We start from the raw sequence: 15,627 nt of genomic DNA, 5'->3' as shown, positions 1-15,627 counted from the left end.
TTTAAAAGGAAGGAAAATGATAGGATTTAGGAAAAATTCAATAGTAACATTACATTCCAAAAGCAAAGTAAGCAAGTATCCCCCTTAATAGCAAATGTGTATGTGCACATATTCATCAATCCATAGAATGGTAACAGATGAAAATAAATGCTCAAAAAAAGGTGTAATAAAATAACAGTAAATTGAAGATTTGTGCCTTAAAGTTGGGTGGTTCTGGACTATTTTTCTGCCAACATTACTCGGGCTACAACCCAGTCCTATGCATATCCCAATTTACTAAGGCAATTACTTTCATCTGGACAAATGGCAAAAATGTAAAAAAGTACAGCATCACCTTTTCATAAAATTAAATAGTGAATGTCACATGAAAGTGAAACTGTTATGTAATTTATTGTAATAAGTCAGATCCTTTCCATTTTAAGCAAGTATGTGATATCATTGGAGTTTACATACCATAAATATGTAGTTTGTGTCAGGAACCTGACCTCCAGTTCTGAATAGTTCACAAAGGTCATAAAACTACAAAAGAAAGGCAATATATGCTGATTACAAATTCCCGCAAAGGAGTTAAATAATAAAACTGAGAGCAAAATGTGTAAAGAAGTATGTAATTAAGAAGACCTCAAATACTGACACTTATAAGAAGAAATAAAGTGTAAGCAAAACTGCCAAGCACAGATCTCAAGTCTAAAAAAAGCACTAAAATAAATCTCACAATTACCAGTAAAGTCATTCCCAGATCATTAATGTTACAGGCCTTCTCCCTCAAATTTCTTTCATTTTTATCACCTAGAATTTTTAAAATAATCTCTACACCCAGCGCGGGGCTTGAACTCACGACCCCAAGATCAAGAGTCACATACTCTACCAAGGGAGTCAGCCAGGTGCCCCATCACTTGAGAATTTGAAATAACTGATCAGTTACCTAACTTGTTAATAAGCTAACCTAACCACCCAACCCATACTCAGTATTTTATTTTATTTTATTTTTTTAAAGGTTTTATTTATTTGACAGATCACAAGAAGGCAGAGAGGCAGGCAGAGAGGGAGGAGGAAGCAGACTCCCCGACGAGCAAAGAGCCCGATGCGGGGCTCGATCCCAGGACCCCAGGATCATGACCCGAGCCGAAGGCAGAGGCTTTAACCCACCGAGCCACCCAGGCGCCCCTCAGTATCTATTTTAAAGAGATAAAAAATAAGGAAACAGGGGGCGCCTGGGTGGCTCAGTTGTTAAGCGTCTGCCTTCGGCTCAGGACCTGATCCCATTGTCCTGGGATCGAGCCCCACGTTGGGGCTATCCATTCAGCAGGAAGCCTGCTCCTCCCTCTCCCACTCCCTCTGCTTCTGTTCCTCTCGCTGTGTCTCTCTCTGTCAAATAAATAAATAAAATCTTTAAAAAAAAAATAAGCAAACAAGTAGATAAGAATTTTTTTCAAATGAATTTACATGACACTTCACAACATCACATCAACCTACTTTCCCATACTCTATTTTAGAGATTTATACCCTCAGGCTCTTTAGCTATGGAGTGTCTTCTCAATAATCAGTAAAAAAAAAAAAAAAGGACTGTGTATTTCATCATATTCTATTTCACTGTAAATTGGTAATTGACAAACTGTACATGTGGTAAACTCAATCAGCTAGATTATCTTAATTCTAATTCCTAAAGAAAACTTAAGCTTTTCTAAGACTTTGAATTAAAGGAATTTACTATAACATATTGACCAACTACAACTAAAACACCTATACAGTTGTATTTTACACTTGAAAATAAAATTATTAAATTTCTAAAACTTAAAGATTTATTTATTTATTTATTTATTTATTTGATAAATAAAGAGAGAGAGATCACAAGCAGGCAGAGAGGCAGGCAGAAAGAAAGGGGGGGCGGGGGAGGGAAGCAGGCCCCCTGCTGAGCAGAGAGACTGATGCTCAATCCCAGGACCCCAAGATCATGACCTGAGCCGAAGGCAGAGGCTTAACCCACTGAGCCACCCAGAAGCCCCTAGGGAAAAACATTATTTGGTTTATTTCAGCTTTTAGGAATGTGTTATAGCACACTTATATTAATATCATTTATCTTAGCAAAATACAAATGTTTATTTATTATGTTTTTGGAGAGAAGGTGTATGGAATTTTTTTTTTTTAGAGAGACTTGTTTTTTGGTTTTTTTTTTTTTTAAAGATTACTTATTTATTTGGCAAAGAGAGAGACACAGCGAGACAGAACAGAAGCAGGGGGAGAGGAAGAGGGAGAAGCAGGCCCCCTCACCCCTCTAACCCCGACCCCAGCAGGGAGCCCAACGATGCAGGGCTCAATCCCAGGATGCTGGAATCATGACCTGAGCCAAAGGCAGAAGCTTAAGGATGGAGCGATCTAGGCACCCCAGTGTATGGAAATTTTAAGAAATGCACTCCTACAGTCTACCCTAGAGAACTAAGATTTTAAAAGATCACAGATGGGAGTGCCTGAGTGGTACAGCCACTTAAGCATCCAATTCTTGGTTTCAGCTCAGGACATGGTTTCACAGGTAGTGAGATCGAGCCCTGCCTTGGGCTCCGAGTTCAGCACCAAGTCTGCTTGAGTTCTCTCTCCCTTTCCCTCTGCCTCTTCCCACCTACCGCTCTCCACCGAAACCCCACTCTCACACCCCCCACCTACATAAATAAATAAATAAATAAATCTTTCAACAGCTCAGAGATGACCTAATGGGCTCTCTATTTAGAAGCTGATAACATGCAAATGCCAGATTTATTATGACCTCAACCACCCAGAGAACAAATTGAAAACCAAAAAAAAGAAAAGAGACCTAAAGTGGTCAAAAGAGAACTTAATTCATGGAACAGCCACCAATCACAACCAATTTACATACATTTCTGCTCCTTTAGGCACTCTTATTAGAGGCAGGGAAATTGCACAGATGACAGCAAGTCATGCTGGGTTTGATAAAGATACTGTTTACAATATATGCCTTATATCCACAACCCCACTGTACACAGACAGCAGACTGAGTGAGAGTTCTGCTTAGCTTCCATTCCCAGTTAAAACAAACAAACAAAAAACACACACACAAAACACCTCTACAAATACACAGAGGCTTTCCAACTGGGCTACACCCTGACAGTAAGAGTCTAAAGATGAGGTATATTCCTCTTGCCACTGCCTTGAAAGTCTTAAAAACAAAAGCCCAGGGGCACCTGGGTGGCTCAGCTGTTAAAGCGGCTGCCTTCGGCTTGGGTCATGATCCCCAGGATGCTGGGATCGAGCCCCACATCAGGATTCCTGTTCAGCGGGGAGTCTGCTTCTCCCTCTCCCACTTCCCCTGCTTGCGTTCCCTCTCTGGCTCTCTCTCTCTATAAAGTTAAAAAAAAAAAAATGCCCAGCAGATAAAAAAACGAGACTCGGGGCGCCTGGGTGGCTCAGTGGGTTAAGTCGCTGCCTTCGGCTCAGGTCATGATCTCAGGGTCCTGGGATCCAGTCCCACATCGGGCTCTCTGCTCAGCAGGGAGCCTGCTTCCATCTCTCTCTCTCTCTCTGCCTGCTTCTCCATCTACTTGTGATCTCTCTCTATCAAATAAATAAATAAAATCTTTAAAAAACAAAACAAAAACGAGACTCATCTTTCTCCCATCCTAGCAGAGACTTGCTAAAATCATGCACCAATAATTTTATCCTTCTGAACCTATATTATTCTCATTCCCACTAAGGAAATGATACATTTTCAATAAAATTTGACCTGAGTGAATAGAATAGAAAATTAGCACCTAAAACCAAAGCACGTCCTATTAATCACAGTCACTGTGAGCTGTCCACAAGCCTTCCCAGAGCAATAATGTTGCATCTATCCTCTTTGCAAGTATAATTTCAACAAACTCCATGAGCAATTTGACCACCGCTTTTACTCACTATAACAGTAACCAGGAATCATTAGTGTCACACAGACAGGCCAATCTATCAAATGAACTGTGTTTGTTTCTTGTTTTTCTTGTGGCATTTTTGCACATAAGTGGAAACACACGTGGACTATGGACAGTACAAAAGCTAAAAATCTGTTCATGAAGTTTTACCTGTCCGTGTATGTCTCCACACACTGTTACTGGTGTTGATACTGGCTGGACATTTGACTCTTCTAAGAGGAGGTCGCAAACATAGTCACATAGCCGCTGTAAGAAGAGAAAATATAATTCAACCTTTTACTACAACATTAAAACTAAAGATCAAATGCAAAAAAGACAAGAACTAATACACATATTATTCATAAGAAAGGAAAACTACCCTTTAAGGATTCTGTGGTTTGATTTGCCAGCTTCTACCTTCATCTCATAATGCCCAAGGATGATCTAATGGCTACTCCAAACGCAAATTCCCTGGCTATTCTAGAAAATAGCTTTAAAGAAACTGTAAAATGATACTTTTCACCAAACAAATGTAAGAGTAAATAATTTTAACAAGAAAAGATTTTTATCTACTAATTTTTAAAGTAAATTGGAGGAGCATCAGGGTGGCACAGTCAGGAGACACCCCGGACTCTTGGTTTTGTCATGATCTCAGGGTTGGGAGATCAGGCTCTGCAGCAGGCTCCACACTCAGCGAGGAGTCTGCCTGGATTTCTCGCTCCTTCTCCCTCTGCCCTCTTTCCCCCACCACTTAAATGAACTAATAAATCTTTTAAAAAATAAGTAAATACAGCAAGTCGCAAACCATGTATTTACCATACGACCTAGCAACTGGACTCACCAATGAAAATTTATGTTCAAAGCTTAATTTATAATAGCCAAAAACTGGAAATAAATAGGTATCCTTCAACAAGTGAAGAGTTAAACAAGTTGTGCTGTATCTATTCCATGGAATACTATTCAGTAATAACAAGAAACTATTGACACCTGGATGAATCTCAAGAGATCTATGCTGAGTGAGAAAAAAACCTATCCCAAAAGATTACATACTATATGATTCCATTTATATAACACACTTAAAATAACAAATTTATAGAAATGGAGATCAGCTTAGTGGTCATCAGGGGTTCAAAAATTAGGAGCAGCAGAAAGGAAGTGGGTATGGTTATGAAAGGACAAAATGAGGAATCCTTATGGTAATGGAAGTATATTAAATATGGTGTTGGATACTTAAAACTACAGATGTAATAGGGGTGCCTGGGTGGCTCAGTCATTAAGTGTCTGCCTTCGGCTCAGGTCATGATCCCAGGGTTCTAGGATCGAGCCCCAAGTCAGCCTCTCTGCTTGGCAGGGAGCCTGCTTCTCCCTCTCCCACTACCCCTGCTTGTGCTTTCTCTCTCGGTCTCTCTGCCAAATAAATAAATAAAATCTTAAAATTAAAAAAAAAATTTTTAAACTACATATGTAATAAAATCTCAGAGAAATAAATACACACACACACACAGTACAAGTAAAACTGGAGAAATCTGAACAAGATCATGGGTTGTATCAACAATATCCTATAGTTCTATACGACCTTACTACTAGGGAAAACTGAGTGAAGGGTATGTGGGATCTCTCAGTATTAGTTTTTACAATTACAAATAGTTATCTTAAAATTAAAAGATTAAAATTAAATAATTACAAAATGTAAACCTAAAATTGAGGAGTCACCCAACTTTTTAAAAAGAACTCTGTTTGTATTTAAAAGTATTTGTTCTCTGACAACACTCATATCAAAAGATTTCATAGATGCAGCGCCTAGGTGGCTCAGTGGGTTAAAGCCTCTGCCTTTGGCTCAAGTCATGATCCCAGCGTCCTGGGATCAAGCCCCGCATGGGGCTCTCTGCTCGGTGGGGAGCCTGCTTCCTCCTCTCTCTCTCTCTCTCTGCCGGCTTGTGATCTCTGTCAAATAAATAAATAAAATATTTAAAAAAAAAAGATTTCATAGAAGGAAAATGATTCTCATGACAGAGCAGTGGAGAAGGAAGTGTATAGTCTTGCTATGCATGGAGAACTGGGGGAGAACCTACCTTCCATCTGAGACCAATTTATAGTATAGTCAGTGGCCCTACTTGGTTTTATGGTAGGTCTGCTAAGAAAAGAGAAACTGAACTATGCAAGCATTAAAAACATTAAAAAATAAAAATTAATTAATTAAAAAGGGGTACCTTGCTGGCTCATCAGCGTTATGAGTTGGATGGAGAGCTTACTTAAAACAACCAACCAATGAACCAACTACACAAGCATAATGAAATTATTAAGAAATTTAAGTTGGTTGAGCCTCCAACTCTTGGTTTCACCTCAGGTCGTGATCTCAAGGTTGTGAGATCGAGCCCCAAGCCCCGAGTCAGGCTCCATACTCCATGCTCAGTACGGAGTCTGCTTGTCCCTCTCCCCTCTGCTCCTTCCCAACACATGCACACATACTCTTTCACTCTCTATCTCTCTCTCAAATAAATAAAGCCTTAAGAAAAAGAAGTGAAGAAATCTAAATGCTAGGGACATCTGGCTGGCTCAGCTGGTAGAGCATGCAACTCTCAAACCTGGGGTTATAGGTTTGAGCCTCACATTGGGTATAGAGATTACTTTAGAAAATAAAATCTAAAAAAATAAAAATATAAATGCTACAATTTAACTAAACATATAAGAGACACACTTTTAACAGCAACAGCTACTTCATACAGAGCCAAGCACAAGAGAGAACTCACAATGACAGATGATCCGGGGGGAACAGGGGGTGGGTAGTGGAAGCCCCTCAAAAGAAAATGAGGGGAAATAGAGCTGCTTGGAATTTTTCAAAATAAAATGGTTTATTCTTATTCCTAGGATAAGTTCCTCATCTTCAAATAGAACCTCAAAGGCAAGATATTTCTTCTGGCCTGGAGTCCTTCTAGCTTAGGGCCCCTGAGTAGCTAGCTCCTTCTTGTGCTGAATTTCCCACAACACTCAAACGCTTCACCAAACAAGACTTAGTCCTGCCAATAATCCATAATAGGAACAGATACCAGTGAGTGAAATAATGTTTCTGAACTGAAAGCTTTAACTTTATAATGAAAGATGGTTTCTCAAGGTTGCTTCAGTTTAAAAATTCTGGTTTACATTTGTAGAATAAAAAAATTCAGTTTCTCTTTCCTATGGAGGGAAAAACCCAGTTCTTCCCTAGTGTGTGCTTCTTTTCTATGTGTCTCCTGTACTAGTCACACAAAACATTCACATTTCTGATCACCAAATGTGTAGAGGTTTTTTCCCCCACAACAAGCAATTCTTTGTGACAGCAGCTGGTTGTCCAACAATTTAACTCAATTCTGACACTATCCACACAGAGATAACATCATATCCCACAAGCAGACTGCGCCACCTCCCCCCACCAAACACACACACACACACACACACACACATATTTTCTCTCTCTCTCCAGGTATCAGTTACAAGCTCAAGTTATCACCTAGGCTTCTAACCAACCAGCTATATAGATCAAAGGTTATGCAGGTTACAAAGACCTCCTCCTTGGGTCTAATTTGCTAGAGCAGCTCACAGAACTCAGGAAAACATCTACGTATTTACCAGTTTATTAAAGAACATGACAAAGGGGGCGCCTGGGTGGCTCAGTGGGTTAAAGCCTCTGCCTATGGCTCAGGTCATGATCCCAGGGACCTGGGATCAAACCCCACATCGCATCGGGCTCTCTGCTCTGCTGGGAGCCTGCTTCCCTTCCTCTCTCTTGTCTGCCTCTCTGCCTACTTGTGATCTTTGTCTGTCAAATAAATAAATAAAATCTTAAAAAAAAAAAAAAGGAACATGACAAAGGATACAAATGAACATTCAGACGGAAGCTCTCTGAACCACATACTTCAGAGATTTTATGGAAGCTCCCACTATTAACCCCATTTCAGCCCTTCTCCCATTTGAAAACAATTGGGGACAGGACTGAAAATGCCAAGTTTCTTTTTTTTTTTTTTTTAAGATTTTTTTTTTTTAGGATTTTATTTATTTATTTGACAGAGAGAGATCACAAGCAGGCAGAGAGGCAGGCAGGGAGAGAGGAGGAAGCAGGCTCCCTGCTGAGCAGAGAGCCTGATGCGGGGCTCGATCCCATGACCCTGGGATCATGACCTGAGCCAAAGGCAGAGGCTTTAACCCACTGAGCCACCCAGGTGCCCCTGAAAATGCCAAGCTTCTAATCATGATTTGGTTTTTCCAGTGATTAGCCTATACCCAGGAGCCATCGGGGAGTTGACCCAGAGCCATCCCTTTAGAACAAGGCACTCCTATTACTCAAGAAATTATAAGGGTTTCTGTGCTAGGAACTGGAGGCAGAAACCAATATATATATTTCTATTATCTCACTTCATTAAAAATCGCCTATGTCAAATCTTTCACTTGACCCAGATGGTAAGACTGAGACCCACAAGTACTCAGTCACTAAGCTACTTAATCTTAGTAACAACAGATCTGGAATCCAGGTTACCTACCTTTTTTCACTGTATTATCTTGAATATTTAGTTGTTCAACACAACAAGTACTTACTGAGAGCCTAGGATGATACCAGTAATTCTAGAAACAAAGTAAATAAATAGTAATGACCAAACAGACTAAAAGACCTGCTCTCCAGAGGCTTACACTCTAATGAGGAGAGGTAGAGAAAATAAATAAGTAAAATATATGTTTATACTAATTTTTCAGATAGTGGCAAGAGGAATGGAGAAAAAGGAAGAACTGTAACAAGAGTAAATAGTGGCAGAGGCGGGAGGTGGTACTGGTATCTTAAATAAGGTGAGCACAGAAGCCTTACTGATTAAAAAAAAAAAAAAAAAAAAAAAAAAGCCTTACTGATAAAGTGACTTTTGAGCAAAAATCAGAAAAAGGTAAGGTTTTGGGGGAACAGCACTGCAGCCAGTGAGAACAGTAAGTACAAACTGCTTAGATGAAAGCATGCTTGTTGTCCGAGAAACATCAAAGCTGGAGTGCTTAGTGGATTGAATTAAAAAAAAAAAAAAACAGGAGAGCACCACAAAACATTTTTAGGTCCTTAGGGGTAAATATAAGGACCTGGCTTTTAACAGGAAGCCATTGGGAGGCCCTAAGCAGAGGAGTGATTATGATCTTACGTCCGCTATTTTTATGGGCTATGATGAATTTAGGGATTGGAAAGAGATAAAGGCAGAAGCAGGAACACCACTTATGAGGGCTTCTACAAATAATCTAGGTAAAAGTTAATACTGGCTTTGATCAGCATCATAAAAGTAGGAACTGGCCACAAGTGAACAGATTCCAGATGTTTTCTGAATGCAGGATCCACTAGATTTGAGAACAATTGGAAAGAAAGCATTGAAAGAAAGGAATCAAGGGTGACTCAATGTTTTTGGCTTAAGGGGTGCCTGGGTGGCAGTTAAGCGTCCAGTTCTTGGTTTTGGCTCAGGTCAGGATCTCAGGGGTAGAGATTAAGCCTACGTTGGGCTTTGTGCTCAATAGGGAGTCTGCTTGAAGATTCTCTCCCTCTGCTCCTCCCCCCACTGGCGGGCACTCTCTCTCTCACACCAGTAATAAATCAATCCTCAATCCTAAAATAAAGATTTTAATGTATTTGCCTGGGACAGAAAGAGAGAGCACGCACATAAGCAAGCGGAGAGGCAGGCAGAAGGAGAGGGAGAAGCAGGCCCCCTGATGAGCAGAGAGCCCCACATGGGGCTCGTTCCCAGGACACTGGGATCATGACCTGAGCCAAAGTCAGAGGCTTAAGTGACTGAACCACACCAGCACCCCAATAAATAAATCTTTAAAAAATTATTTTGGCTTAAGTATCTGCAAGGGTGTTGATAGTCATTATTGATAGTTAAGACTCTAAGGAAAGACTTTCTTACTGTAATTTTCTCTTAGAATTTATTTTTTTAGAGCAGTTTTGGGTTCAAAGTAAAATTGAGAAGATATAGGGAATTCTCATTTATGTGCTGCTCACAAACACATACATACATACATACAGCCTCTTCCACTATCAACATTCCCCATCAGAGTGGTACACTTGTTACTGATGAACTACACTGATCCATCAGTATTATGTGGAGTCCATAGTTTCAATTAGGGTTCACCTGTGGTGTTGTACATTCTGTGGGTTTGGACAAATGTATAATGACATGTATACAGAATTATAGTATCATACAGAATAGTTTCACTGCCCTAAAAATCCTCTGTGCTTTATCTATGCATCCTTCCCTCCCCCAAACCCTGGAAACCAGTGATCTTATTACTGTCATCATAATTTTGCCTTTTCCAGAAGGTCATACAGTTTAAATCATACAAAAGTATGATTCACTTCTTTCACTTAAAGATAACCACTTAGGTCCTTTCATGTTTTTTAATGGCTTGATAGCTCTTTTTAGTGCTAAATAATAGTCCATTGCCTTGATGTACCAGTTTATTTATCCATTCACCTACTGAAGGACATGTTGGTTGGTTCCCAATTTTAGCAGTTATGAATAATGCTCCTGTAAACATCCATGAATAGGTTTTTGGATGAACACAAGTTTTCAATTAATTTTGGTAAACAGCAAGGAGCATGACTACTAGATTGTATACTAAGAGCTTGGCAAGAAACTGCCAAACAATCTTCCAAAGTGGCTGTACTTTGTATTTTGCATTCCCATCAAGCATGAATGAGAGCTCCTTTTGCTCCCCAACTTTGCCAACATTTGGTGATATGAGTGTTCGGAATTCTGGCTGTTTATAACATTGTTTTAATTTGCATTTATTTCCCTAGTGATGTATGATAAGGAACACCTTTTCATAGGCTCGTCACGTGTTGATCATCAGTGAGGTGTCCGCTCAGGTCTTTGGCCCATTTCTTAAAGGAGCAGTTTGTTTTCTTATTGCTGATTTTTAAGAGTTCTTTGCATATTATGGATAAAAGTCCCTTATCACATATGTCTTTTGCAAACATTTTTTCCAGTGTGTGGCTTGTCTTCTTATTCTCCTGTCTTTTACAGAGCAAAAGTTTTCAATTTTAATGAAGTCCAGCTTATCAATTATTTCTTGCATAAGCAGATGGTTTTGATTTTAGTTCTTTTAAAAAATAATAAAGTGCAAGATTCAGTTGTTTTCTTCACATGCTCGATGTTCAGAAACCATCATCATAATTAATTTTAGAAAATTTTCAGTGCTTGCTGGTGGCGGCTGTATCACTGCCTGGTAGAGGTGTAGGAATTGGTGGCTGAGGTCTTTGAGCTGGGATGAACCTTGCTCTTGGTGAAGGAAGGGAACTGAGCCAGAGCCATGGCCAATACAATGGTAGCAGCTGGACTGACCATTGCTGCTGCAGGATTTGCAGGATATTATGTTTTGCAAACATGGAGCCTCAAGTCAAACAAGTTTTTCAATGTCTACCAAAATCTGCCTTCAGTGGTGGCTTACAGAAGTGGATTAGAACCCAAAATGACAAAACAAGAAGCAGCATTAATACTAGGCATACTATGGGGTGCCTAAGTGGTTCAGTGGGTTAAAGCCTCTGCCTTTGGCTCAGGTCATGATCCCAGGTCCTGGGATCGAGCCCCACATCGGGCTCTCTGCTTGGCAGTGAGCCTGCTTCCTCCTCTCTCTCTGCCTGCCTCTCTGCCTACTTGTGATCTCTGCCTGTCAAATAAATAAATTTTTTTAAAAACTTAAAAAAAATACTAGGCATACTACTGCCAATAAAGGAATAAATAAGAGTTGCTCACTGATGAATTGTGTTTTTAAATCACCCAGACAAGGGAGAATCTCCTTACACAGCAGCCAAAATCAATAAAGCTAAAGATTTACTAGAAGGCCAAGCTAAAAAGTGAAATAAATATGTGATAAATTTTAAGTTTATTGTTTATGTACATGAATGCCAGTTTTTTATAATAAAATGCCTCAAAGCTACAAATTAATAATAAAAAAAAAGAACACTTTGATCATCCCTCAAAAAGCTATGTATGCATTGGTAGTCTCCTCCTACAACTCACGCCACAGCCCTAGGCAATCACTTATTTACTTAGTCTCTATGGCTTTGTCCACTCTGGACATCTGCATATATGGCCTTTTGTGACTGGTTTCTTTCACTTAATATAATGATTTTCGTTATATGTAATGAAAATGCTTTTCTGTATTGAAACATTTTATTACTTTGTTCTTTTTTCTAAATAAATAATATTCCACTGTATGTATCACATTTTACTTATCCATTCACTAGTTGCTACGCATTTGGGTGGTTTTCACTATTTGGCTGTCAGAATCTGATTTTGACACAGTAAGTCTCAAATGCCTACCAGACTTCTAAGAGCCCCGTATGTGCTGTAAATAAGTGATCGAATGAGTCCTGAATTCAAGGAAAAGGGTCTGAGTCAGATAGACCAATTTAGAGACTGTCAGGATATACATACACACATACATACATACATACATGAGACTAGAAGAGATAACTATAGTGGTATCTACAAAGAAAGGAAAGAATTAAGATCAAGAAATGATCTGTAAGATACATCAATATTTAGAAGTTAGGGAAAAGAGGAGGAACAAGCAAAAGAGATAGCTTCGTGAGGCAGAAAAGCAACCATGAGCATGTGGTATCCTGAAAGTCCAGTGAAGAAAATGTTTCAAAAGAGGGCACCTGGGTGGCTCAGTGGGTTGGGCCGCTGCCTTCGGCTCGGGTCATGATCTCAGGGTCCTGGGATCGAGTCCCGCATCGGGCTCTCTGCTCAGCAGGGAACCTGCTTCCCTCTCTCTCTCTGCCTGCCTCTCTATCTACTTGTGATTTCTCTCTGTCAAATAAATAAATAAAATCTTTAAAAAAAAAAAAAAGAAAATGTTTCAAAAGAGATGTGATCAGGGCACCTAGATGGCTCAGTTGGTTAAGCATCTGCCTTCGGCTCAAGTCCTGATCCCAGAGTCCTAGGATAGAGCCCTGTGTCAGGCTCCCTGCTCTGCAGGGAAGCTCTTCTCCCTCTGCCCCTCATCCCACTCATGCTCTCTCTCACTCTCTCAAATAAATAAATAAAATCTTAAAAAAAAAAAAAAAAGAGGAGTGATCGAGAGGCATGGGCAAAAAAGAAAATGAGGAGTAATCAACTATGTTCAATGCTCCTAAAAGGTCAAATTTTGGAGAAACAGAGTGGAGCTGAGAGGGAATACTTTTTTATTCCTAATCAACAAGTACCATTCCCAGAATATTTTATACGCTAAGAAACAGAGCATACCAATTAATACCATGGTATAATTCAGAGGTTAAGCGCACAGCCTTCTAAGTCCAAAAAGATAAGAGGTCAAATATCAGCTCTACCTCTTACCTATTACTTAGTTTACTGTTACCTTAGCTGTATATCCCTGAGCAAGTTACTTGATCTTTCTCTGTGTCTTAGTTGCCTCATTCACAAAATAGAGATACCTACCTGGAGATTCTAAGGATTAAATAAGAGAGTGCATGCAAAGTGCTGTGGTAGAGTTTTATACATACACACACAGGGTTATATACTCAGCCTACTACATATATGTGTACACTGAATTATAAAACATGACCAAGAAGAATATACACCAAGCCCACACACAATAGCAGCTGCTGGAGATGTCAAACCAAAGGAATTCCACTTTTATCTTTGTTTTTTTTACTTTTTAATTATTTATTTTTCAAGATTTTATTTATTTATTTGTCAAAGTGAGCGCAAGCAGGGAAGCGGCAGGCAGAGGTAAAGGAAGAAGCAGGCTCTCCACTGAGCAAGAAGCCTGATGTGGGACTCGATCCCAGGTCCCTAAGATCACGACCGGAGCCAAAGGCAGCCGTTTAACCAACTCAGCCACGCAGGCATCCCTGTTTCTTTTACTTTTTAAAAAAGCATGAAAAACATTTATTCTTTGTGGAAGAAAACAGTCTGCTTAGTATTTTCTCTCTCCCTATCCCTCTGCCCCTCCCCTCATCAATGCACACTCACTCTCTCTCTCAAATAAATAACTCTAAAAAAAAAAAAAAAAAAGGGCAAAAGACTTAACAGGCATATTTCCCAAGAAAATATACAAATAGCCAATAAACACATTAAAAAATGTTTTGTATCATTAGTCATTAGGGAAATAAATGAAAATCAAAACCACAATGGGATAACACTTCACACACACTGGGGTGACCACAAGTTTTTAAAAATGAAATACAGGGGCGCCTGGGTGGCTCAGTCATTGGGCATCTGCCTTTGGCTCAGGTCATGATCCTGGGGTCCTGAGATCGAGTCCCATGTCAGGCTCCCTGCTCAGTGGGAAACCTGCTTCTCCCTCTCCCACTCCCCCCCTTGCTTGTATTCCCTCTCGATGTCTCTCTCCGTCAAATAAATAAATAAAATCTTAATAAATAAATAAAAATAAAAATGAAATACAGCAAGTGCTAGCAAGAACAGGAATCCTCACACATTGCTGATAGGAATATAAAATGGGATAGCCACTATGGAGAACAGTCTGGCAGTTCTTCAAAATGCTAAAGAGAATTAGCACATGCCCAGGACTATCACACCTAGGTATAGAGCCAAAAGAAATTGAAATCAGGGACTCAAACAGATACCTTTACACCAATATTACTACAGTATTATTCACAATAGCCAAAAAGTAGAAACAACCCAAGTGTCCATCCACAGGTGAATGGATTAACAAAATGTGGCACATCCATACAATGGAATATCACTGAACCACAGAACAAAATGAAGTAATGGTACATGCTACAAAGTACATGAGGCTTGACAACGTTATACCATTCACGAAAGGCCACATGCTATATAATTCAACTTAGAACATTCAGTATGGGCAAATCCATAGACATAGAAAGTAGATTAGTGATTGCCTATGCCTCAGGCTTAGGATAAGGGGGAAATAGGGAGCTCCTGCTAACAGTTATGGAATTTCTCTTTGGGGTGAAAAAAAAATGTTCAAACACTGATTATGATGATAGTTGCACAACTCTAAATATTCTAAAACCCACTGAACTGTACACTTTAAGAGTTAATCTTTCTTAATTTTTAAAAAGTTTTTTTTTAATTTATTTTAGAGAAAGAGAGCAGAGCAGAGGGGCAAAGGGAGTGGTGGAGAAAATCTCAAGCAAACTCTGTGCTGAGTGCACAGAACCTAATGCAGAGCTTAATCTTGTGACCCCAAGATTATGATGGGAGCCAAAATCAAGAATTGGACACTTAACAAACTGAGCCACTCACGCACCTCTTTAAAAGTTGATTTTAGGGGTGCCTCGCTGGCTCTGTATGTAGAGCATGTGACTCCTTAATCTCAGGGTCCTGAGTTCATGCCCCACATTGGGCACAGAGCTTACTTAAAAAAAAAAAAAAGATTTTTTAAAGATTTTATTTATTTATTTGACAGAGAGACACAGCGAGAGAGGGAACACAACAGGGGGAGTGAGACAGGGAGCAGCAAGCAGGGTTACCGCTGAGCAGGGACCCCAATGCGGAGCTCAATCCAGGACCCTGGGATCATGACTTGAGCCGAAAGCAGACACTTTATGACTAAGCCACCCAGGGGTCCCCCCAGATTTCTTAATTAAAAAATTAAAAAAAATAAATAAATAGGGGCACCTGGCTGGTTCAGCTGGTAGAGCATGTGACTCTTGATCTCAGGGTTCTAAATTCAAGACCCAAAACGGGTACAGAGATTACTTAAAAATAAAATTTTAGGAGCACCTGGGTGGCTCAGTAGG

The 15,627-nt window shown here is 39.7% G+C and overlaps 1 protein-coding gene and 1 pseudogene across 1 annotated transcript in view; one reads left to right on the top strand and one right to left on the bottom strand.

Moving 5' to 3' along the window:
* PPP6C (protein phosphatase 6 catalytic subunit) overlaps positions 1-15,627 on the bottom strand; it is a 37,705-nt gene that overhangs the window by 11,719 nt on the left and 10,359 nt on the right. Inside the window, exons 2-3 of the mRNA XM_044264916.1 lie at positions 4,068-4,163; positions 454-519 (exon numbers count right to left, since the gene is read on the bottom strand). Of these exons, the coding sequence (XP_044120851.1) occupies positions 454-519; positions 4,068-4,163 (162 nt within the window). The remainder of the gene's footprint in view (positions 1-453; positions 520-4,067; positions 4,164-15,627) is intronic.
* Positions 11,144-11,787, top strand: LOC122917252 (annotated as a pseudogene).

The sequence above is a fragment of the Neovison vison genome, chromosome 9 (assembly GCF_020171115.1).
Source record: "Neovison vison isolate M4711 chromosome 9, ASM_NN_V1, whole genome shotgun sequence".
In the NCBI taxonomy this organism is placed as follows: Eukaryota; Metazoa; Chordata; class Mammalia; order Carnivora; family Mustelidae; genus Neogale; species Neogale vison.
This window is presented reverse-complemented; position numbering and strand designations above follow the sequence as displayed.